Source organism: Aspergillus steynii (genome assembly GCF_002849105.1).
Source record: "Aspergillus steynii IBT 23096 chromosome Unknown P170scaffold_1, whole genome shotgun sequence".
Lineage (NCBI taxonomy): Eukaryota > Fungi > Ascomycota > Eurotiomycetes > Eurotiales > Aspergillaceae > Aspergillus > Aspergillus steynii.
In genome coordinates, this window is record NW_020194398.1 from 5866821 (window position 1) to 5891375 (window position 24555).

Here is a 24555-nt window from a genome sequence, read left to right on the forward strand (position 1 = left end):
CACGGCATTGGACTTTTTCCAAGGTAGCTGAAGGAAAATCATGGCAATTTGATTTGTGGATGCACCGCGTACTTTGGACTTCTGCAGCGTAAGCTAGGCTGGGATTTTTCCCTCTTTCGGTGCAATCTCCTCCCTGGAGGAAGAATGGCCTCGCAGGAATGACCCTAAATTAATCATTACCGGCCATTCTCTCCACCTTCCTCAGCTCGTTCGGGCTAGAAGGATCCCACACCCAGCTAAAATCAAACTTAATCCAACCTGTCGGGTTCAGGGAAAAGGAAAAGGCAGCCGACTACTCCTCTTTCCTCCATGTATTATTATTATCCTACCCACAATCTTGGTTCTCTCCCCCTGGTCGGGCTGTCTGGCCAGTGTGGGAATGAGCCTTCCGAGTACTTTAAATACATTGCGGTCCGGTTCCAGATGACAGGCGTTGCGCAATTCCAGTGTCGTGCCGTTTTATTCTTATTTATTTATATTTTATTTTCATCTCTCTGCCCTTGGGAGCCGTTTCTGCGCCGCCCACGTATTCTAAATTGCAGCTGCACCGTTGATGGGACTGGCCATCACTTGGGTTGCCGTCGCCATCATTTGTAAATATCGTTTCATCGCTAGACTTTTGGTACTGGACCCCTTCATTGCCGAATTTTTTATTTAAGTTTTTTTTTTTTTTTCGCCCTCGTCGACTCGGCCGGTCTCCCATCTTGAAATACTTTATTTCCCATCCGAAATTCGTCATTGCCGGAGGGTCCGTTCACTTGGACCATTATCATTTTTCTCTGCCCCCTCCCTCCCCACTCAAATTCGCTTCGGAGGTCCCAGTGTCTACCCAGGCAGCTACTAACAATGGGTGGGAAGTCGGCTGTAAGCGTGCTCTTTTTTCCCCGTTTCGTTGCCCTAATTGTAGTCCCTGGCCTGTCACCTCGGCTCCTACCATCTGGAGAGTGACTTGCCTCCCGTCCGACACAGACCCCGTGTACATGGGCAACTAGGCCTTTTCTTTCATGCTCTTCTTTATTTTTGCCACCTTCGTCTTTCCATGTCGGTGCAACCAAGCTAACGAAGAATGTTCAAGGCATCGGGCCGTGACTTGTAAGTTCCTGAAGTGCTCCTTTTCAGCCGATCTAGATCTCCTGCTCGAGGAGCTCGAGTGGCGTGTCTAGTCGAAGCTAGAACTAAACGGTTGATCCTAGTGACACGCAGTCTTTGACTGCAAGTGTGACCGACTATCCCATAGAAAATGGAAGACGTTACCACAAGTACCACGAGGGCAGTATGTTATACGAATCGGATATGCCTTTTCAATGCCGAGAGAAATTTTTCTGATCATTCATAGCATACCTCTATCCCAATGATGAACAGGAGTTGGACCGTTTGGACATGCAGCATCATATGATAAAGCTCATCAATAATGGACGACTCTTTCTCGCCCCTATACAGAACCCCAAGCATATCCTCGACATCGGAACTGGATCTGGTATTTGGCCTATCGAGATGGGTGAGTATGCGTGGCCTCCTGCACTTACCCCGTCGACCCATCCGGCAAAGTCTGACAATGACCGTGTACAGCGACCGAGTTTCCCAATGCCCAGATTGTTGGTACTGATCTTTCTCCCGTTCAACCTACCGAGGTTCCCGAAAATGTTCACTTCCTGGTGGATGATGCCACCGAGGAAGACTGGCTCTGGGAGCCCGAGCACTTCGACTTCATCCACACGGCACATCTGATAGGAGCCCTGCCTTCATACAAGGATCTCTTGCGGAAAACTTTCAAACATCTCAAGGCCGGTGGCTACGTTGAGTGTAACGAATTCGACCCCAAGCCGAAATGCGACGATGGAACGATGCCGCCCGGCGACCCCGACAGCTTCAGCGAGTTCGCTCTGCAGGACTGGTGCGATTTGGAAATCCGATCGGGTCAGATCTCGGATCCCCCCCGGCAATTTCGAATAGCTCATCGAATTGCACGATGGATGAGAGATCTTGGTTTCGTTGACGTTGAAGAAACAATCCACAAAGTCCCGACGAATACCTGGCCGACCGATCCGCACCTCAGGACTATTGGTTCCTGGAGCGAAGCGAACTGGCTCGAAGCTCTATCAGGCTGGTCATATAAACCCCTCAGTATTTTGGGGTGGTCGAAACCCGAAATCGAAGTTTTCCTCGTTGATGTCCGAAAGAGCATCCAGAACCGCGACGTCCACTGCTATACAGACTACTATGTGGTGACCGGCAGAAAGCCTCGTGAGGGCGAACAGGCTTCTTAGGGGAGCCTGTTGATGACACTGCTATGTCCGATTACTATTCATGATCATGCTTCTTTTTTTTTGTTTGTTTTTTCTTCGACCATTTGCAGACATTGCTTCGTTCTTCTGGCTTTGTTGGATCATTAGCATAAGATACCATTTACAGGAAAAATGCATGGGGAGGCGTGCACGGGAACAGATTTTCTTGTTATTTCACATTTATTTCATATATATATGCTATATGATATCGATCTCACATACTTTGAATTTCAAAAGTCATTCCTTCCACTATTACTGTTGCAAGTTGTGGTGGAGGGGGGAAGTCAAGGCAAATGTCCTCTAGAAGGTAGAAAAAACGTCGTTCATAGACACTGTTGGAAAATAAAACTTACCTGCCCAGAGAGCAAAATAGAACACTGTGGCTTTGTGCAAAAAGCCCAATAGGTGAAGAACCTCAAGTGTGGTCTAAGATAGCTGGTGCCTTGGTGCCTTATATACTTATGCCTAAGGCAGACATATGCGATTAGTCATCTAAGCGGCCTCATCGAACTCCGCGTGTTGCTAATTAACCAACTCTGACAGGCTCGGACCTCTCAATTGCTGCCGCATGCAACTCCTGCCTCATGTCTTTCGGCAGATATGCCTATAGGCATACTATTCAGCCCTCTTCCAACGTTTTAATCGATCACGTATGGGTCAGCGAAGATCTACTTTCCTCTACCTTCCGACGATTCGCAAACGGCCAACGACGCCATGAGAGCCGGGTCCCGGGTCCATTGGAGGCGCGGAGACGGTTGGCTAAACGGCGGAATACGGCATTCGCTGGCATAGCTGGATCGGGGCCTTTGGACGATGTCGCCTGTTTGTTTGGGCGCAATGGCCGGGAACATATGAAATGGAGCGATAGCCAGTTGGGAAGAACGACGACACCCGAGACTCCAAGTAAGGCTTTGATCTGGATTGAATTGAGGCAGAGGGGAATACGTGTCTAACATGTGCCAGATTCTGAATTCTATCGGTTCTCTTCGTCCTCGTCCGCTTCTCCTCTTCCCTTTTACAGCGAGAATGTCGATCCGAGCGAGTCCTTCGGTCAGCGAGATTCGGGTGCGCCGGCGGGAAAACGCTCTCGCAAACCGACTTTGCAGGAATCCTTGCGGGGTCGCTATACGGTGTCGGAAATCAAGGATGCGGTTTCGCAATTGGGTGTTGATCCTCAGAGGGACCCTGCCCTTAGTCGTCTGATATTCGAGCATTTGTTGGCGCGGTCTACCGAGGAAGAACTCGTCATCTTTCTAAATGACATATCTTTGAATAATCCGGGAGCGGGGAACTATCTGAGCGCGGTCAAAGACCTGGATCTTCGAGAAACAGGTTTAACGGAACCACTGATTCTTTGGGACGCCGTCATTAGAGCGCTTGAGCTTGGGCTCATCCCGTCAGATGAACTCACAGCAATCGTCAAAACCTTGCCGAATCAGATTGGCGAAAGTAATGGCACGGGCGCCCTCACTGTGCTATATCAGGAGATGTGGGATGCGATTGGGCAGTGCGATGTTTATGGGCATAAAGATCTGGATGAGATGATCGCTGATGCGTGGCTTGAGATCCTAGTGGAAAGCAACCATCCGGATGCCCTTCTTCTGGCAAAGGAGATTGTAATTGCAACGCACAAGCGGAATCCTACGCTCAGTTCCTGGACCCCTTTACTCATCACACAGTGGCTGGAAGCATCAGCTCACAAAGCCGATATCAAATTTGTCACCAATCTCTTGGGCCAATTTCCACGCGACACGCAACTTCAGCAAATATTTGAGGCCACCGAATTTCTGGTATCTTCCAGGAAGCGAGACGTACTTGAGAAATGGCGAGACAGCTTGTGTGCTTTGCCGAATGTACGAAAACTGCTATCGTCGCAGATTTGGACCGATGTTCGAGCCACTGCGGAGCAGACCAGCTCCCCTCAATTCACGACTCACCACCAAATTATCTTGCGCCTCTGGGTGTTGAGGTCTCTTACTAGAAGCCTGCGCGACGGACCACTTTGGAGACCCGGGTCGAGATCGATAGATTATGTCGCCTATAATCTTTTGAATCTTTACAAGGCTACCGAGGCTACCGAAGACATCGACCACGATGGATTTCTAGCTCATATGAGGAAAGGAATTCATGATCTGGGCCTACCATCCAACGACCTACTCATGCTTGCCGTTGACCTCAAATCTGGAACGAAAATGACTAAAGCGTCCCGAGGATCCTTGCGGAAGCTAGAGTCGTCAAATTTACCATTTGCAGACATATTTGCAGACCTTGAGGCATATAACGCCTCGAAGCCTCATATGTTTACTGCTCTCGAAAAGACCGTTCGGAAAATAGACGTCACAAGTCCTTCATTCATCGAGCATATGCTTCATATTGTACGAAATGGAGACTCTCGGAGTGCCTGGACAATAATCCGTCTCCTTCGATGCCACACCTCGCTTAAGATATCGCTATCGAAATCTTGGCAACCAATTCCAGAACCGTCTGAGATGGCGCTCGTGCGATACTACTCCCAGCCTCGCGGGGCAGACTGTCCCGACCCTCATGCGGCCTTGGAAATGGTCCATTCGCTTGCAACTTCGATCTCATGCTCACGGAACTTGAGTCCGTGTCGCGCTTACTCCCTGGTCCACTGGCTCTATGTCTTCCTCGTGAAGCACAGCGCCCCGGTGAAGCCGGTTATCGCGCGCGCAATGTACCATGCTGGTATAGTACGATATCGAAGGGAGGGACTACGCGTTGCACGCGCGCAGTACGACTACATTATGGATTTTGTGAAGAAATACGAGCACCCTGAACTGGTGGCTGACCTCGTGCATGCGCCGCAGGCAGGTGCAACGTATGAACAGCCGAGTGAATTCGAGGAGGATGAGTATATCTACGCTTAAGACTGAGCTTGGTCTTCGTCTTGGTCTTGTGGGATATTGAGCATTGCGACGCAGGCTATGGGCCAGAGCTGCATGCTTAAAAAGTTATATAGAATCATGTACAATGTCGTTAATAGATACCCAATGTACAGTATTATCTACACGTCCTTCAATAATTCCTGTCTTGCCTGTAAATCATGACGGTCTTGGCGCTTGTTAAATCGGTTGGTGCTATACCAAGGCCAGTAAGAATATCTTTCAATTTTCTTTATCGAAGCCTACGCGAGCGTATGAAATTTGCGAGATATTGCGTTGCAAGTAGTCCATAAATATCTCTTCATGCGTGATCAGGGTAAAAAAGAAAACTAAAGATGATTATCTCCAAACATTTCTACTTCTCATCCCCTTTATGAGTCCACCTCCATCAGGTTCGCATCCCCAGAGACCTCCTCCACAGTGACATATTTCTTCATATCCTCCTTGGTGATGACCTTCTGGTTCAGATAAGCCGTCGTACCCTTGGGGAAGCGGTAGTCGCGGGCCTTCTGGCCACGCTCGTTGGGCTTGATGTAGTTGCGCAGGAGCTGCGTGGGCTTGTCCTTCTCAATCACACACACGTCGACATTGCTACCGGATCCCAGATCGTTGAAGATACCGGCCTTGATGGCCTCCGCGCACAAAGCGATCGCGCCCTCGCGGTCCAAGCCGGGCTGCCACGTCGACTCGAACACGGACATGGCGGCCAGCGACCCAGAGCCCATGGTCACGTAGGGGAGCTTATCCGTCGAGCCGTGGGCGTGCACGGTGTACAGACCGGTGCCGGTCGGGTCGACGCCCGCCACGACCAGGTAGGCGCCAATGTGTCCCTGGTATCGGAAGAGGTGCTGCTTCAGCATCGTCATGCAGGTGATTACGCGCGGGTCGCGGCCCGTCGACAGAGAGTGCAGTTCGATGTTCGAGCTGATCAGGGCCGTCGTGAACTCGGTGTCGGCGGCCGTACCGGCTCCAGCACACCAGATCTTGGGTGCGATGTAGTGTAGCTTCTCGCAGTTCTATTGTAACGGGACAAAGTCATCAGTCCGGCGGCTCGTGGCGGATCATTGGAATGAAGAAATCTCCTTGGACGTACCTTGTCTGCGACGATGGGTCCGCTGGTAGCCCTGGTATCGGCTGCGATCTGCGATTATCACCAGAAGTCAGTTTCTAATGAATGGTGACGATGCCAGTGGCACTTGAACGGCTTCCTCCTCAATTCCGGCAGAACGTACCACAACGCCCTTATCATACACACAGCCCACAATGGTGGTACCGGTGCTAGTGGCCTTGGGCAGAGGCACTCCTCTGGAGTGAAGAGCCGCGTTGCGGTTGTAGTTGGAGAAGTCGAAGCCTGTCATGATGACGGCGTGGGCGGATGAGGGAGCTGAGAAGTGAGAGAAAAGAAAGGGTGATGTTGGTAATGGAAGCTACAGCACTCGGTAGGTAGCTATCAAGATGATCGGAAGAGCGAATCGAGACACAGCGAGACGATGCGGAGACACGAGAAGGGGCAGAGAGGGAGCTCGAACGGACGATGATGGCCAGCGGAAGTGACGAAGCTCCCGCCGCCTGATCTCGCTGCCTCAGGCATTACCCCGGCACGGGCCTCGAGAGCTTCCGCTGTTTTTGTTGAGATCGCCATTGCCTCATGCAAAGTGAATGCTTGCCTCCTTCCGCTCTTCCACGGGGCTTCTCACTTTCTGTGCCTGCTCATCTGGCGATTCTACATTGCAACTGACCGCCTTCACTTCTTCTTTTGTTGTGAAGAGTCCCCCGGTCATTTCCTGCACTCCCTTCCTTTGAGGGGAGGAGTCCAAGATTTTTGCTCACTTATTCACCCGGAGTCCGAAAGCACTCCAACGTCGCTCATTTTCACCTCTGCCTCAAAGCCCGCCCTCTCCTCATGCACAGAGGCCTAAATTATCCTTCGACCGTCCCCGCTCCATTTCTTCCGACTTCGACAAACTGAGAATGGCCTTCAGTTTCTCCAACTCCGCTGGCGACACCACTGCGATGGAGGCTGGACCGGATCTCCCCGACGTCTACGCAGAGGTATGTCGCATTGGTCTTTGCTTTGCTTTGCTCCTATGTAGAGCGAGTGTTTAATATGTCCTCGAAATATAGGACGTCGGCTTTAAAGGCGTGTCCGGTGACTCGAATGTTCGACTACTCCCCACCCCATGGCCCGAGGATGCTCTTCCGGCGCCAACGTCTACCCTCCTCGCAGTTGCTTCAACGAAAGGCTTAATCGTTGGCGCGGGACCAGACTGCCTGAGCATCGCCTCCTGCGACTCAGTGAGGAAAGCGATCTCTGCGCCCACGGACGCCAAGGTCAAGACAAAACCCTTCCAATCTCAAGCGACAATTCCCTTGCCTGCACGACCGACCCATGTAGCTTTCGCATCCGGCGATAGCGCGTTAGTCGTCACCACGGAGGCTGGGTCGCAACTGTTGGTATATGAGACAGATAGCCTCTTAACGGGCAATGCGCAACCGGCTCTGTCCATACCCGTCAGCGGCGCCCCCTTCCGCGCCATCGCTCCGAACCCTGCGCTTCCAGACGATAACGAGTCGTCGCTCTTGGCTCTGGTCACTAGTAATGGTGAACTTCTCATTGCGAATCTCAAAGCCGGCGAACTGCTCACGGGAGCGAATGGTCAGGTCATGAAATCCGGAGTAAGCTCGGTATGCTGGAGCAACAAGGGAAAACAACTCGTGGCTGGACTTGCGGATGGAACGGCGCACCAGATAACGCCAACCGGCGACCAGAAGGCTACGATTCCGCGCCCGGCAGATCTTGAGGGAGAGTGTCATGGTAAGTTGAAGAAATTGATCGATAGGAACAGTTCTATCTTACTGATCTGACTCCCATATAGTGTCCTCTATTTCCTGGCTTGAGAACGATCTCTTTTTAATGATTTACACGCCGAACGCTGCAGAGGATGAGACAGGCCAGACACCACCATCGTCTTATTACATCATTACCAGAAGGAAACAGGCGCCTTTCTTGATCCAAAAATTGCCCGAACTATGCCTGCCGTTTGGATGCAAGCGGACTCCAGCCTATCAGTTTATCGCGCGACTTCGGAACTACGAACCGGACCTCAAGGATGTTTTGATTCTTTCTTCTACTGCATCCACTGATGTTGGTTTGATTACGAGGTCTTCTAAACCGCTCTCCAGCGATGAAGATGCTAAAAAGACTACCGATGTCTTTACCACTACCGAAGTTAGCGATGATACTAAAAGAGCGTCGCTGCCATTGACTGACTCCAGCGAAGACACGTCAGTTATCGGCTTGGGAATGGATCTTTCGAGCACGGATATGGTCATCGCCCCAATTCAAGGCGAGGACATCGCGGAGAGCTCGACCCCTCTGCCTAACCTCTTCGTCCTTAATAACGAAGGTATCCTCGCTTCCTGGTGGTTCATCTACTCCGAGGCTATTCGCAAGCAGTTGCCGTATCATGGTCAAGGAACCGGGAGCAAAGCCGAAGTCCAGCCCCAGTCTCAACCCCAGCCGATGCGACCCGAGGCCCCGAAACAGTCTGCGTTCGGCCAGTCAGCATTCGGACAGCCAGCATTCGGACAGTCGTCATTCGGCAGCCCGTCTGGCTCTGCATTTGGAAAGGCTTCCACGGGACCATCCTTTGGCAGCCCGTCAGCAATTGGTGGACGTTCCCAGCCTTCATTCGGGGCACCATCGCTCCCCGGTGCTCCTTCATTTGGTGCCCCGTCCCAAATGGGTGCCTCTTTTGGCGCTCCCAGTGCGTTGGGACAGCGCGGCGCAGCTCAGTTCGGTAAATCGAGCTTTGGCTCGAGTACACCTGCTCCCTTCGGACAAGCGTCTACCACTGGAAATGCAAACAGTTCTCTACCGTTTGCCTCATCGGGCGCACCTGCCGGAGGTGGCTTTGGCTCATTTGCCAATTCTGGCTCGGGTGGTTTCGGTGCATTTGCAGCGTCCAAACCCGCCGGTGAATCGCCTTTCAGCAAGCCGGCAGGCGAATCACCGTTTGCCAAGGCATCAACCGAGTCCCCATTTGCGAAGGCGTCAACCGCTTCGCCGTTTGGAAAACCAACGAATGAATCACCATTTGGCAAACCCGTGGCAGAAAATCCGTTTGGAAAACCCTCGGCGCCGTCTCCTTTCGGAGGCCTAACAAACACAAACAACACGAGCTTCAGCTCGCAGAAAACAGAGGAGACCAAGAGCACATTCGGCCTGGGCTCCAGTGGTTTCGTGCTTGGGTCTACTATGAAAGGTGATGGAAGCGCTGCAAACGATGGCCCAAAGCCGGACAAACCGTCGGGAGGACTTTTCTCGCTCGGGGCATCCATGGATGATATGGTCTCTTCACCTAATAAGCCTAGCACGCCAGCGGAGTCTATGGACGATGCAGAAGACGCCCCTGCAGCCCCTGCAGCGCAAGAGGAGAAACCCGAAACCAAGCAACCGGCACCGTCATTATTTGGCGGATCTTCGTTCGGATCTCAATCACAACCATCTCAACCGTTTGGGTCCTCTCAGACTAATAAATCGCCGTTCTCCCTGTTCGGAAATACCGAGAAGAAATCTAGCCCTCTTTCTCCACAGTCAGAGCAAACGGTCACACCTTCGAAGCCCAAGGACGAGCCAGACGCACAGGGCTCACCTGCTGCCTCGATGGCTGAGCCTCCGCTACCTCCCGATCCAACCAGCAAGGCTGTGTATGGGCCCGGAGACACTTCAGCTTCGTCTAACGTTTCCAAGAGTTCAGTTGATGATGCGCCTCTTCCGCCCGACTTTACTATTCCGCCCAAGAGCAAGCCAGCCTCGAGTCTTTTCGGAGGAGAGCCTCCCCTGCCCCCTGATTTCACGCAGAAACCGAAAGAATCTGAGAAACCGGAGGAGGCACCTTTGCCCCCAGACCCAGCGACCTCTAAATCTGCCGAAACTCCTACAAAAGACGAGCCTGGCCCAGTACCCGATGGTTCGGATGCGGATGAATCGGAGAAGGAGGGAGAGTCCGATTTTGAGGATAGCGGCGAAGAAATCACGCATGAGGACGAAGAGGAAGAGGAAGAGGAAGGGGAAGATGAAGAAGATACCAAAGAGACACCACCCGCTACCAAGAAGACACCCGAAAGCTCCTTCGAATCTCAATTCTCGACAACGAGTTCTACGGAGGGATTGTTCTCACGCATTCAAAAGCCCGCTCAAAAAACCCAGCAGCCTCCACGATCTTTGTTCGGAGCTGCTACTCAACCTTTACTCCCCCCTGCTTCTCGTGCTCACCATGAGTCTCCGAGGTCACCTAGCCCGGTGCGAAATGGAACCAGGAAGAGCACGTCTGAACAACCTCCTGGCAGCGCCCTTGCCGCTCGCAAGGCTGAACTTGCGCGTTATGCTGTAGAGGAACAGTTGAGGCTTCAAGCTCAAGAGGAAAAAGAACGAAAGGCTCGCGAGAAGCAGAGACAGCAGGAGCAAGAGGAAGCAGAGGCCTTGTCCGAAGACGATGAGGAAGAGAAGCTGCGCGCTGATCTTGCGTCGGCCTTAGAACCCGTTCCCACTCTAGACCCTTTTCTTCCCCACCAGGATTACGCAGGTCAGCCCAGCAGACCGGGGATTCCTGGCCAGATCGAGAGGCTTTATCACGACATAAATTCCATGGTGGATACTCTGGGCATTAACGCACGGTCTTTGTCTTGCTTCCTCCTGTATCAAAAGTCTTCAGCGGATTCGGACTGGATTGAAAAGCTGCAAGGGGAATATCCCTCCGAGTCTCTCGACGAGAAATTGCGTCTCTCGGAGATTGAAAAGTTTGACAATGCAGTGCTTAAGCTCTCGGCGCTGCTCGAGAAGCACCGACTTCAAGGTGTAGACCAGAAGCTCGAAGCTTGCCATGCGTTGCTCAGCAAAGAAATCATCACTCTGCGGACGCAATGTGCGAGCATCCAGAAGACTCTGGATGCGCACACCGATGCCGCGGCCATTGTGTCTGCTCCGCTATCTGCCGAGCAACTAGCTCTCCAGCAGGATCTCCGGAAAACCTCCACTGATATTCAAGCCAAACTTGCTGACTTGGAGTCTGCCGTGTCTCTGTTGCGAGCCAGAATCGCCGACGCCCCTCGCGATGGTGCCTCACGGCCGTCTAAGCGGCCCACCGTTGAGGCCGTGACCTCGACCATCTCGACGATGATGAACATGGCCGAAAGCAAGCGCAGTGACATCGACGTTCTCGAAGCCCAGTTGAAGAAGTTGGGAATCGACACCGCCGCGTCTCCGGGCAGCCGGGAGGGTTCGCCTTTCACGACCCCGAGAAAGGGCAAAAACATTCTCCCCACCACCCCCGGCTCCACTGCATCTCGCGATGGGCCTGTCAGCTCCTATCACACCCCCGAGTCTGCCGGGCGAGGCATCAACTTCCGCTCTAGTGTCAACGGCTCGGCACGCGCCAGTCGTCTCCGGAATGTCAACGGCGTCAACGATCTGGTGAGCAAAACGGAGACCGTCCAATGGAAGGTGAAATCGCAACGCCGGCAACACCTTGTTGGCAGTTTGAAGAAGGCGATTGATGAGAAAAAGGTCAAGGTCCGAAGTGCGGACGATATGTAGAATCAAATTTGTATTCCACGTTCTTCTGTGTTGGTTATTTCTTATTCTTTTTGGTTTGTCCCATCATGGCATGGTAATGGAAGGCGAGTGGCTGTTCCTGGGTAACGCTCGTTGTATGTACATAGTGCTCTTAAGCAATGACTTGACTGATTCAATTGGAATTCTTCCAGATTTGACATTGTTTCTCGATTTTGCAAGCTTTTACTGTCTGCATGAATAAGATTGTATGGATCTTACAGGTAACACAGGGAGTTAAACAGAGCACCTCGGTTCTAAAACCATCAAACTATATTCATTCATGCTGACAACTAGTGACTGGACTGGTTCGTGAGTCAAATGGTATCCTTCGATTCTTCGTATACAAGAAGCAACGAATTTCCCTCTTCGGTGCGCATGTTGATCCCAGAGGCTTTGAATGTCGCGGGATCGTCTTGCCCATACGCAAGAAGCAATGCACCATCGTCAGCATCTTCACTGTCCTACGAAAACACACCCGGTGGAAAAAATCCTTGGACTGACTGAAGAAGTTCGGAGCGACTGCACCATCATATAAAAGACATATTGCGTGTCACCGTGGCGTTGATTAGCCAAGGGTAGTCTGACCTTGGTTCCGTGACCGGATAGTCCGTGAGGGCACCAGAAGAAGCAACTTCCTTAAATCTCCGGTGCAGCAGATCTTGATGTATTTCGAAACTCGCAATGGTCGATTGTTGAGAAGTTCTGCCCTCTTGACCAATGGTGTCGGGTCTCAGGTCTCTAGTGTATAACCAGTGTCTGGCATGTCATATTTCTCCGCGTCGAGTCCTCGGTCCTCATAGCCCGGAGAACGTTCAAAGTCGGTCATCGTTACTTGCCCGGTTGACCTCTTGAAAAAGATCTGCTCCCCCGTCATCGTCCATAAATCATAGGAATGCGGCCCGCCCTGCTTCTGGATTAACCAGCGATTGCCTTTCATGCGGTTCGAGCATTAAATCAACGCAGATCTTCAAGATGCAACTTCAGCTTCCTACCCTGTGCTGCGCTGTACATGTCAGCTACTTGCTTGCTTCTTGCAGTCAAGTTTGACATAGTTCTAGGAGTACTCGACACGACAACCTCCCAATTTTTGCACATCTTTCATCCAGTGACACCCCATACCATACCAAGGGAACATGTGCAGATGAGGTCGGCGGAGTACCAACGCCGTTGGATAGGAGGCTAGGAAAGTCCGTCTAACTCAGCTGGAGTGAAAAACGAGAAAAAAAGCGTCTACTCGTCTGTATATCACCCAGGGAAACCTGTCTCAATAACCAGTATAGGCCATCCTCGTGGAGCTTTCTCAGCCGAAACTGTCGATTGACGAGGAGATTTGGGCACCTTGTTTGCCCTTGTCGTATCGTTAAGTCGGCAATACCGGAGGGATGAAATTTAATCTGTACAAGGCTATCGAAGGATGTGTATACCGACGTCTCATGTTTTCCCCCGGCGGATTGGCCATACCTTCGTCCAACACGAGTGAAAGAATCAGGTCGGGTCGTGCATGTGCACTATCATGCGGAAATGGAAGCAAGGCATGTTGGCTCACTGCTTACCAAGCGTAGAATATTACTAGGAGATTGATCTCTGCTTTTCGTTTTGGGGATTCCTTTGGCGAGCAGTGCGAGGACTCTGCTGAAGCGAGTGCGGCTTCGGGTGCGGTTTCAGTAGAGAGGATATTGATGGCGTACTTCTCGGAGATTGTCAAGCCGAGTTGTTGAACTGCTCTGACCTCGGATAGCGGTTCGGAGACAGAGAATGATCTCAATGAGCGCATTAGAGTGCTTCTGATATAGAATTGTAGAGCTTGAAATCTACGAACAAATGACTGAACCTCGTGGACACTTCCACGTTCTTGTTTTAAGGAAGCCACTCAATTGCAAGAGATTTCTCGAGGCCAGAAAGCTCCTTGCTAGAGTGTATACGAAAAATTAAAAATGAACGATTGTGGAATTGAAGTTTGCCAGAACGAGACCTACATGAACTATATACTTCAGCTCGTCCTCGACACCTCAGGCCACCAGCCAGTGAATAGCTTCCTCAGGCAACGAGTGACATCATCCCGACATCAGCATAACTCAATTCACCTGTCGACATTAACCACTCCAACCAATATTCATCCCCGAGCTAGGAATTTTCGACCTTTCTCTTCACCATCCATCCCATCTTATCGCGACAAGCCAAAAAAACACCCACAATGGTCCACCCCGTCACCGAGCTCATCTACTTCCAGCTCAAATCCACCGTGAAGCCCGAAGACCTCGCCAACGAGGAGGGGCAGGCCCTTCTGGACCTATTCAACAACACCAAGCAGCAAAGCGGATACCAGAGCTCAGCGTGGGGGCGAACGAAGGAGGATGAGAATATTGTTGTTTGGGTGATTGGTTAGCATCCCTCCTACCTCTGTCAAATTACTACTCTACAGAGCATACCTACCTCCACATCGACAAACTAAACAACCAGCTAACAAGACATTGCTGATGAACAGACTGGGCCGACGCACACGATGGCATCCAACAAACCCTGCTAACCCCCTACATCGAACCCTCCACGCAAGCTACCATAATCTTCACAACTCTGACCCCGCCCCCTCCCAGCTCAACAACGCCCAAAACGCACCGCCTAACGACGAACCCCGTGACCGAGCTCTGCGCGCTCGCATTCCCAAACACCATGGCCCCGGAGGAACACGAGGCGCTCAGCTCTGACCTGATAAATTTCCGCCGCGCCCTGACCGAGTCCCTGCCTGAGGGGTCGCGGCCCACGGCGTGGGCGATGGGCTACGTGGAGCGTCCGGGGACGATGGCGCATGAGAAGAGCGGCGACGGGCAGGCGTTTGTGCATTTGTTGGCGGTGGGGTGGGAGAGTAAGGAGAAGCATATGGAAATCAAAGGGACGGAGGAGTTTACGGGGTCGATTCAGCCGATTCGTGAGAAGATGCTGTCTCCTGTTCCTGGGCTGGGGATGAAGCATGTTAGTTTTGTGGGGGTTTGAGGGGGTTCTGTTCTGGGAGAATGTATGTAAAGAATAGATGGTCTGGAGAAGTTGAGTCAAGTTTCAAATAAGCATGACTAGCTTCCTTGGTATGAATGTCCCAATTTGCGCTTATGAAGAACACAGGAGATGGCAGAACAAATTGGGCCCAAAACTATTATTGTAAATAAACATCTGGAGAAATTGGAGTTGGATTCAATCCAATTACAACGGCTGATAGAGCAAAACTTCATGAACAGCGCTTTTCAATAGAGTACAGCATGAAGTAGATAATCCCGAAAAGATAAACAAGGGAAGATTAACACGGAAAAAAATCATCCAGGCCACCCAACCAGAAGCATCTTGCTTTTTCCTGGGATCCGAACGCACAAACAAAAGAAAAGAAAACAAAGAAATTATTCCATGTGCTCGTAGGGAAACAAACGCTGAAATGGCAGATTCACTCACCCCCATTTCAGATCCGGTGCTTCTCACTTTCTATAAAGAAGTTAGTGATGCTGTCACTGGCCACTCAAGGGGAATAAATACCGAGTCGCGAATAAAGCATGTACAGAGCCATCTGGTTGCACTCCTGGGTACCGGTGATGGTCACCAACCGCTCGTTGCTGTTCTCCTGGGGCTCGTTGATCTTGATCACACTGCCACTGAGGTGACGGATCTCGTTGATCTTAGCACCTCCCTTTCCGATGATGGCACCGACCATGTCGTTAGGGATATAAATCTGCTGAGTCAGTGGCTGACCGGGCATGGCTCCACCACCCACCGGGGCAACAGGGGGACCACCGCGAGCCTGGGCAGGCTGGGGACCACCGTACGGCGTCGGCGGGTGAGGGCCAGCTCCGGCATAAGGCGTCTGAGGGGCGGCACCGTACGGCATGGCAGGCTGGGCTACGGGGGTAGGTGCGGCCTGGCCGTGGAGGTAGGGAACGCCATAGGCGCCGGCACCGGCACGGTTGGGGTGAGGGTGGTGACGTTTGAAGGTGTCAGGATGGCCATATTGACCACCAGCGGGCTGAGGAACGTAGGGGACAACTTGCATGCCGCCCGGCACCGCGCCAGCAGGACCACCGCTGCGAGTTGCGTAGGCAGAAGCGGCGGGGCCACCAAAGCGCTCGGTGAGCTGCTCCACAAGAGTCACGGCCACGTAGTAGGTAGCGATGTGAACGGCATCGGCAACCCCCAGAATTACAAGGGATCGCTCGGTGGACAGGGGAAGACAGGCATCGGAGGCATTGAGGCGAGCACCGGAGGCCTCTTGGATCTCGCGAATACGACCGCCACCCTTGCCAATGATAGAGCCAATGAGAATGTGAGGAATCAACAAACGCAAGGGGTATGTCTTGGACTGGGCAGTGGAGGGGGCATCAAGGGGTTCATTGTTCAGGGTACGGATGATCAAACCGAAGGCCTATCGTCCGTTTGGTTAGCAAACCGAACTCCACAATGCATCCGAACCAAGTAAAACGAGGGCACTAACCTTAGCAACGGCATCCTGTGGACCACTGACGGTCAAGATACGCTCGACGGCGCCGCGAGAGTAGTCGCTGACGGTGCACTTGGCTCCCGACAAACGACGGATTTGAGATACATTCTCCCCACCTTTACCAATGACCGTAGCAGCTTCTTGGCTGGAAATTACGGCACGAATGTGAATCCAGCTGGATTCATCTTGAGGACGGCCTTCGGACTGGGAGCCAGCGGCCTCGGAATGGGATGCCGTGGACTGGATGGGCTGGGTCTCGCCGAGACCTCCCTTCGCATTAGGAGCATCAGGAACAACGGTATCACCTTGGCCATCGGCCGTCACACTGGGCGCGTCTGTCTTGACATCCGCATACGCCTCTGATTCATCACCCTTAACTACTTTATCCAGAGCGGGACGCTTGGCCTCCGGCTGATCATTAGGACCAGACGGCGAGGACGGATCCTCCAAAGGCCGCTTGGTCGACTGTAAACCGGTTGGAGATGCAGACATGATTTCTTTTCTCTGTTCAGCTGTGCAGCTCGTGCTTCACTTACGCAGGAAGTCGAAGTGTCAAAGAATAGCTTTCTCTTTCTGTCTTCTGCTTTTTTAATTTTTTGTTTGATCGACTATGTACACCAGGAGTTCCCAATAAAACTTGCTGGTGCTGGCGATCGACTGGAGAGGGAATCTGGTGCTTGGAATGACTGGGAAGATTGGTGTTCGTGCACAGTGAAGGAAGTGGTGTTGGATAAAAGACAGCCGATGGAAGGATGTGAAGAAGCTGGGTGGTCACGGGCCTTGAATTGCAGCGGAGGACTTTGCGCAGAGCAAAGTTGTGCTAAGGAAAAAGGAAGTAAGGAAAAGGATGGATCGAATCGGGAGAGAGGTGGTTTGCAGTGCTGGACGATGGTGTGATGAGGAACCGGACGTGCTTGGGAGCTGATAGCCTCAAGGAGCCGGGGGAAATGAAAAGAATATGAGAGCAAGAAAGATAATTCCAGGGAAAATCCCAAGTCCGCTCAAACCTCACTTCCTCCTCGGACGACGCGACGGTGTTTAATGTGTGGAATGTACACCACAAAGGGTCCGACGCGCTCTGGACTAAAAAGGGCCTCAAAAAGCGATACTGAAGACCAAAGTGCCAAACAAGGGGCAGTGAGACAGCTTTTACGGCCGTTGCGACAAGAATGAAGATGCAAGATGAAGGTGAGAAGGGGAGGGAGATGGATGGAGGGACAAGATGAGGTTGTCGCGGTGAAGAGATGAGGTTGCAAGAAGACCTGGCACGGAGTCACGCTAGTCTGCTTTCGGCCACAGCGTCGCACAGGCCACATCACGTGCATCACGCATTGATGCGCCAGTCGCCCTTGTCGCCGAGTTGCGCCTATCAAGTCGCGTGCTGACGGGTGCTCTTGCTGGCAATTGAGCGTGTTCTGACTGAATACGTGCTCTACATACCTTTATCCCTAAAGCCTGTCGCGTAACAAACCCAAGCTAAACAAACCCCCAAATGGACACGTCGCAAGAAACCGTTGGCAACGTCCAGCGTTTCACAGAGAAGCGCGAAAAAGTGGAGGATTTCTATGAGAAAAATCAACCCAGCGACCCTGATTTTCGCGAGTACAACAGACGAATCGAGTCTACACTAAAAGACCTCCAAGACCAAGTCAAACGCCAAGAAAATGACTTGCAAAAGGTGCGATCTCCCCTCAATCGAAATAAAATCCAACTACTAATGCGCCCACTAGCTCCGCGAGGTCAACTCAATTGATCTCTCCAAAATGGGCCACGACCCTTGGGCTCGCGTATCTCAAGTGCGCCGAGCCAAGGAAGCCTATAACTCTCTCCTGAAATCACGGACAGACCTGCCGCATCCTGGGTCTCCGCTGCCCGCTCTCCTGGCTATAGGCGAAACGTCTCGGCTGATCAACGAAACTAAAGTGTCGGTTTCAATGACAGCGGAGAAGATTTCGTCAGACCGTCAGCGTCTGAAGGTTGAGGAGTCGAATCTTCGCGACGCTCAAGCCATCAGAGATGGGTTGGAAAAACGCCTAGAGAAGATCCGGAACGAGAAATCGCAAAAGCAGAAAAGGACGCCTTCTCAACTCGCGCAGGAATTCCTGGACGAGCAACAACAGAAAACAGAAAAGCTTGGCAGTGAAACCGAGGAACTGAAAGTTTCTCTCCATGGCTTTATCGATGAACATCTCGCTCCGATGCTCGCTGCCGAGAACCTCGGCGGCCCAACCACAGGAGATACAATGGGCATTTCAGATGACACACTAGAAAGAGGCTATACGAACCATGGAAAGCCAAAGAAGCCCAGACCCGTGGAGACAACAGAAGGGGACGGCACTCAGCGCCGGATTGATGAAATGGTTCGTTCAGCGGGGCAAGGGGGTACCGAGCGACGAAACACTTCCAATAAGAGAGAGACGGCAGCCGCTGAAATGAATGGCCTCCTCGATGCTCTACTGGACGCAGGTTCTTCCTACATAGACCTTCCCCGAGAATCAGCTGCGTCTAGGTTTTTGGTCCGAGCCAAAGTTGCGCAATTCCATCCACGCGATGCCAGGAAGCTAAGGTTGATTGATTTTGGGCGTTCATTAGACGACTAATGGCCAATTCATTAGCTTCATAATTAACGGGGGCTATGTGCATGCCAAAGTGCAAGTACTACAAAATTCCTTGGAACGGAACATAGATCATCAATCTATGGCCAGTCAAAAAGAACTGCCCGAAATTACTATATCAGTGTGTGTGTGTAGAATGATTAATATTTCAACAAAGACCTATGCCGCCGAACGAGAATTCCGTCAATTCGCCCGCTAATGCAATTCAATCATCCAATAATAATGCTATGTGTCGACTCCATATAACACCCAAATCCTCGTCCAGACATAATGTACTTGCTCAATGTAAGTGGAAAAAAAAGGTTTTAGATAGGCATCATCCCTATTCGGGAGGCCGTCGGCTCCTTCGCTTTCGACGGGCCCTTCCGAGAGTACGGACGGCTCTCGGAGCGGCCAGTACTGGCCTTCTTTCTGGTTCTCGAGGTCCTTGGTCCAGATCGAGATGTTGTAGGAGTTTTGCGTCGAGGCCGTTTGCTAGCTTGGCGCTTCCGACCCCTGAACCCATTCGAAGTTGAAGGTCGATCCTGTTCATCGTCGGAGTCATTGCTGGGGACTGGCTGCGTGATAAAGAATCGGCTGGAGACATTTTCATTTATGTCCAGGTTCGAGGCCTGATCCAAAAGATCCCCATCATTGTATTCTTCGCTGTCGCTGCTGAGGTTGATGACATTGTGATGGTTGGGATCAGGAACAACGCCATCTGCATCATCGCGCTCTTTTCGCAATTCTGTATAGCGACGTTGCGTGTCTCGCACGAGCTTCAATATCTGGGCGCCGTATCGATTTACTTTGTCCGGATCAATACCGGGAATCGCAGCAAGCTCCGACAGATCTGCTTATGTCTTAGTACGATTGATAGTGATCAAATCAACGCAGCGATACTTACTTTGAGGGAATACAATAACCATTTCGCGAAGAATACCATCGGTAAAAGGCTGGTTGCGGAGGCCCTTTTTGAGTACCAGCTGAATCAAATGTCAGTAATCTGTTGAAATACGGTGGTGCGTATTGGTTTCTACTCACATCCTGACAATGGTTTTTGGCATAGACCATGAAATCTTCTGCAACCGCCTTGTGGAGGGGATCGAGTTGTTCGAACCTATGATCCTGGGTGATCGGTGGGCCTGGCGTATGCCTTTTGCTCCGTGACGGTTTTCCAGCGACCCGAGTAGATTCAAAACCGTCGCTATCCCGACCGTCATCAGAATCATCGCCGTCCGAGTTGTCAAATCGAAAGCGGTTAAGATCCCGCCGATTGGCCCCTTGTACAGGCGATGAGATATTGGTGGATTGAGGGTAGTAGTCCCTCCCTGAGTCACCGCGAGGTTTCTTCCCCTTTCCATTTGATGCAACCTTGACATGGAGCTGTAACTTACGGCGACCACTCGCAAATTCAGCAGCACGTCGTCCTGGCTTGATATACTGGACAGCGAACTTGCTTCCGTTGACCACATTCTCTTCATGTAAAGCCCCTTCGCCGAGAAGACGGTGAAACAGTCGCTCGGCTTCTCCCATCTCCAAGGAGGACCCATCTCCATAGCCTGGAGCCTCCCTGTGTTGAGGAGACCGAAACTTTTTCACGCTGCCACGGAAGATATTGACACAGTACGACATGGTCACGTTTTCGTTGATTCTCTCAAAGTGCCTGACAACCTTGATTGCAGAAGCAGCATGTTGAGAGAAGTCACGAAGTTGAAACACGGAATCTGACTTGCAGTTGTCACAAGAGGCATTGCAATCCTCTGGACGAAAATACTCGTTGAAATAGGCCAGGATTTGCACTCTTCGGCAGTCGCACTTGTTCTCGCAGTATTGGACAACATTGTGCAACATCTGGCGCTGTCGGTCTTTCTGCTGCTTGCTCCCATCACCCCCATCGATCATCCGAGTAATAGGATGAACGTCTCCGTAGGAGTAGAATAGATAGCAGCCAGAACGCTTGCCATCTCGACCAGCGCGACCAGTTTCTTGGTAGTAGCCCTCTAAGCTTTTCGGAAGACTATGATGGATCACGAATCGCACATCCGGTTTGTCAATCCCCATGCCGAAAGCAATAGTTGCGACAATGACATGGGTTTGTCCACATTGCCAACGTTGCTGTACCACGGTGCGCTCGTTGGTTTTAAGGCCCGCGTGATAATGCTCGGCTTTGATCCCATGATCATCTCGCAGAGCACCTGCGACTTTCTCACAAGAATCGCGTGAGAGACAATACACGATCCCACACTTATTGCGATAGGATGTTTTGATGGTATCCGCGATGCTTTCCAAGAGACTTGCCCCCTTTTTCTTTGGCAGAACCTCGTACGTCAGGTTTGGTCTGTTGAAGCTCTGCGTGAATATCTCACACCCTTCCATCTTGAGATTGTGGATCACGTCCACTTTGACATTTTCCGTGGCAGTGGCAGTCAACGCCATCATTGGCACACCGGGTAAGTGGCTTCGAAGCTCTCCCAATTCCTTGTAGTCAGGTCGAAAATCGTGGCCCCATTGACTGACGCAATGTGCCTCGTCAACGACGATTCGCGCAAGTTTCTGTGCATCGTTGATTCGCCCCAGAATCCGAATTAGGATTTGGTTCTTGCTCAGCATTTCCGGCGTAATGTACAACAATTCAATGTCTTTGTCCGGTCGTGGACCAGACAAGGTGCTCATGATCCATTTTCGCTCATCGGCTGGGGTTTCTCCATTCATCACGAATGCTTTAATTTCGTTTCGATGCAAATGAGTGACTTGATCCTGCATTAGACTTAGCAATGGGGAAACCACTAGTGTCACTCCCTTGGTGAAACCACTGGTCACAACAGAGGGAAGCTGGTAGCACAAGGATTTCCCTCCACCGGTGGGCATAAGAACAAATACGTCTTTGCCACTTAAAGTTGCGTCTATAGCCTCGAGCTGGTTGAGTCGAAAACCACGTAGGTGGAACCGGTCCTTCAGCATCTTCTTTACATCCTTAGACCACGAGTGCTGGTCCCATAACGCAGTCTGGCTTTGCGGCTTTTGAGGAGACGGAAGGCGAGGGACGTTTGCAGAAGTTTCAGCGAAAACTTTCCGAGAAGGGGGTTCATGACAGTGAGAAGGAAATGGATGATTGTCTTCCAGATAACCTGCAGCCTCTAGCATGTCTTCATCGTCGGCGTCCAAGTCGAATTCGTCGGCAATCCCATTTTGAAAGATCGGCGATCCCATTGTCCTAGTGAAAGTAGCATCATCATCGTCCATCATTGGCTCGTCGTAGTCAAAAACACCCAGACCTGAGCTTCCGTTGGCAGCCCTTTTGGGTGCACTGACGGAAGGTGCTGAGATTTCGCTTCGCGACCTATCGTAATTAAAGGCAGATGCACCAGAAGGCCGAAACAGCGAGCTGCCAGCAGACGCTGAGTGCCTAGGTCCGATGCTCTCCCCAATGCCAGAAGGCTTGGTCTTCAGGGGGGATGGGTTTCTCTGATCTAAGTCATGCTGGGCAACACCATTGCTTGACACGGACTGGTCTGGTAGATCACCGGCGCGCGAAAGGAGGCCTTGTATATGTGTTTCTATCTGTTCAAGTCGGGAAGTGATTTCCCGGCTTTGTTTGAGTTCCTGTGGCAACGACTCCGGGCTGCCACCTTGCGATATCACTTGCATAAGGGTCTTCTTGAGATCCTTTCTTTTTGTTTCATTGGCGTCGTACGCTGCCTTCTGCTTCTTCAACGACTCAATCGCCTCGATCCGATCGGTGATGCTTTTGTTTTCGGCGATCAAACCAGGTGCGAGCTCGCCCCTCATTGCCTGCTCGTAGACAAGTTCCGCATTTCGTGTGAGGGTGCTCCTAAGAGAGGAAATTTGTTGGTCCAGTACATCCGCAGAGGAAGCCAAAAACTTGGCGACGTCCTCATTTTTGGGTTGAGGGCCCGGTAGACTGGAGGAAGGCACATCCGATGGTCTCCCAAAACTCTGAAGCCCTTCGCTACTCGAGCGCGCACTAGTGTCCACAGGCTTCGCCGGAGATTTAGGGATTGGCTGCTTTACGGGTTTCTTGCTGACATCAACCTCCTCGATATCATCTTCTTGAGGGAGGATTGGGTACAAGGCCTCGCTAGTGGCAGGGAGGTATTCATCATCACAATCCCAGTCATCAAAGAGGTTTTCGTCATCTTCGTCCGAATCCGCAATTACTTCTTTTGAAAGGTTGCCTTGAGATCGCAGAGGCTCGTTTGTAGGTCGTTTCGAGGGAGAGCTGAGATTATCTTTGACTGGACGCGAAAGTGGGCTCTTAACGGTTCGCGTTGAGTTGGAATGCGAAGGAACGTCGTTCACCGTCTTCAAAGGCGATCGCACTTTCGGAATATTTTTTCTTGGTGACCGGAGATCGGAGGTGTACTCATCGCTCTTTCGCTTCTTGCCTCGCTTCTCCGCGGGATCCGCGCGAAAAGCAGCATCCTCAGTCCATACACGTCGAGATTCTCCGAATTCATCTGCCGCTCCTGATTTCTTCTGGTCGAAGTCGCCGGTCAAGTCGATGGTATCGATATCAAGAAATGGGGAATCGAAGTCGTCGAAGGGCGATTTCGCACGTAAAGGCGTAGCCACTGGCGGATGGGGATCATGAATAGTTGAAGGGCGCGCGCTTTGACTGCCTTTTCGAATTCAACTGTTATTAGTTTCCCACCAATGGAAAGAGTGCAGTCGATGCAAATTACCTTTGGCTGATGTTTGCGGCAAAACCTTGCGACTAGATTTCGGCGTGTCGAGAGAGGAACGGCCATTGGGCGTTTTTGGTAGTCCGGAAATCGGGTCTTTGGAGTGACTGAGCAAACGAGGTTTCTTCGAAGAGTCCGGAGCAAAAAGTAATCGCGCCATGTTTATATCCGGTTCGGTCCCCGCGCCGGCTTCCAAATCATCGTCCACGAAGGTATCCTGGACGGACTGCGTGTCGTCTGAGGCCCCCGCTGCAATTTGAGCGACCGATACGTTCGGCGTTGGAACGGACGGGTTTCCAGCAAGACGCTGGCTGGCGGAGAGATCGTTAGGGACGCGCGCAGACGGCGATAGAGACGGATAGAGTGAGGGGCCTTGATCTAAAAGCCATTTGAGATGGACCTCCAAATTGTGTCTAGTCATAGAGCCGTGGTTTAGTTTTCATGATCTGGCAGACGGACTCAAAACAAGGCATTCGTAGCGTCGTTTGTGCCGTAGTTGCTGGGCAGCAAGAGCGAACGATTGATCCATCGGCGGCTCCAAGTGGATTTCCTCAACGGGAACGCGTCCCTGCGCGTCGTCAGGTGGGCGGTGAGCCCCGCCAAGCACGGGGGACGTCGCAGTACGGCATGTTACACATCTACCATACACAATATCGTGCACGTCTTATAGCTTTTTGAATAGGTCTCTGAAAAGAAACTGCCATTGTTATCATCATTCAAGTTTCCGAGTTTATCTTTCGTTTTTTATACATTTAATCTTCGGTTGGTTTCCTTGTTTTCTCAAAGTAGCAACACAAGATCAAGCATATTTACCTGCAGCGGTATGTGATACGGGTAATCAGATTACACACGTAAATAAACGAGGGGATCCCTTTTTTTTTTTTTTTTTTTTTTTTTTTTTTTTTTTTTTTTTTACTTTGACCCCGCGATATCCAGTAGACCTGATATTGGCGGAGACTCCACCACGCATCGAATAC

At 51.5% G+C, this 24555-nt stretch overlaps 7 protein-coding genes across 7 annotated transcripts; 4 read left to right on the forward strand and 3 right to left on the reverse strand.

Moving 5' to 3' along the window:
- Positions 1 to 1066: 1066 nt before the first annotated feature.
- Positions 1067 to 5173, forward strand: P170DRAFT_471047 (uncharacterized protein; the record flags this gene model as incomplete). The annotated part of the gene is made up of 6 exons (XM_024852806.1): positions 1067 to 1092; positions 1194 to 1273; positions 1337 to 1498; positions 1570 to 2244; positions 2829 to 3188; positions 3249 to 5173. The coding sequence occupies 6 exons, from the start codon at positions 1067 to 1069 to the stop codon at positions 5171 to 5173; spliced, it is 3228 nt and encodes a 1075-aa protein (XP_024710939.1).
- A 267-nt stretch (positions 5174 to 5440) lies between these two features.
- On the reverse strand, positions 5441 to 6546 carry pup1 (proteasome core particle subunit beta 2; the record flags this gene model as incomplete). The annotated part of the gene is made up of 3 exons (XM_024846300.1): positions 5441 to 6204; positions 6282 to 6329; positions 6421 to 6546. The coding sequence occupies 3 exons, from the start codon at positions 6544 to 6546 to the stop codon at positions 5560 to 5562; spliced, it is 819 nt and encodes a 272-aa protein (XP_024710940.1). The 3' UTR covers positions 5441 to 5559.
- A 311-nt stretch (positions 6547 to 6857) lies between these two features.
- P170DRAFT_452952 (FG-nucleoporin NUP159) lies at positions 6858 to 11942 on the forward strand. The gene is made up of 3 exons (XM_024851319.1): positions 6858 to 7240; positions 7313 to 8003; positions 8065 to 11942. Exons 1-3 carry the CDS (start codon positions 7160 to 7162, stop codon positions 11784 to 11786), a joined length of 4494 nt encoding a protein of 1497 aa, XP_024710941.1. The 5' UTR covers positions 6858 to 7159; the 3' UTR covers positions 11787 to 11942.
- Positions 11943 to 13890: 1948 nt separating this feature from the next.
- On the forward strand, positions 13891 to 14944 carry P170DRAFT_461461 (uncharacterized protein). Its single transcript, XM_024852037.1, has 2 exons — positions 13891 to 14185; positions 14290 to 14944. The coding sequence occupies exons 1-2, from the start codon at positions 13999 to 14001 to the stop codon at positions 14793 to 14795; spliced, it is 693 nt and encodes a 230-aa protein (XP_024710942.1). The 5' UTR covers positions 13891 to 13998; the 3' UTR covers positions 14796 to 14944.
- Positions 14945 to 15249: 305 nt separating this feature from the next.
- On the reverse strand, positions 15250 to 16770 carry P170DRAFT_422171 (telomere maintenance protein PBP2; the record flags this gene model as incomplete). The annotated part of the gene is made up of 3 exons (XM_024847420.1): positions 15250 to 15272; positions 15324 to 16203; positions 16273 to 16770. The coding sequence occupies 3 exons, from the start codon at positions 16768 to 16770 to the stop codon at positions 15250 to 15252; spliced, it is 1401 nt and encodes a 466-aa protein (XP_024710943.1).
- Positions 16771 to 17658: 888 nt separating this feature from the next.
- P170DRAFT_375538 (uncharacterized protein) lies at positions 17659 to 18955 on the forward strand. Its single transcript, XM_024845322.1, has 2 exons — positions 17659 to 17956; positions 18009 to 18955. Exons 1-2 carry the CDS (start codon positions 17771 to 17773, stop codon positions 18876 to 18878), a joined length of 1056 nt encoding a protein of 351 aa, XP_024710944.1. The 5' UTR covers positions 17659 to 17770; the 3' UTR covers positions 18879 to 18955.
- A 102-nt stretch (positions 18956 to 19057) lies between these two features.
- P170DRAFT_375541 (RecQ family helicase MusN) lies at positions 19058 to 24080 on the reverse strand. Its single transcript, XM_024845323.1, has 4 exons — positions 23579 to 24080; positions 19917 to 23515; positions 19780 to 19858; positions 19058 to 19725 (listed from the first exon to the last, which is right to left on the reverse strand). The coding sequence occupies exons 1-4, from the start codon at positions 23997 to 23999 to the stop codon at positions 19199 to 19201; spliced, it is 4626 nt and encodes a 1541-aa protein (XP_024710945.1). The 5' UTR covers positions 24000 to 24080; the 3' UTR covers positions 19058 to 19198.
- Positions 24081 to 24555: the final 475 nt, after the last annotated feature.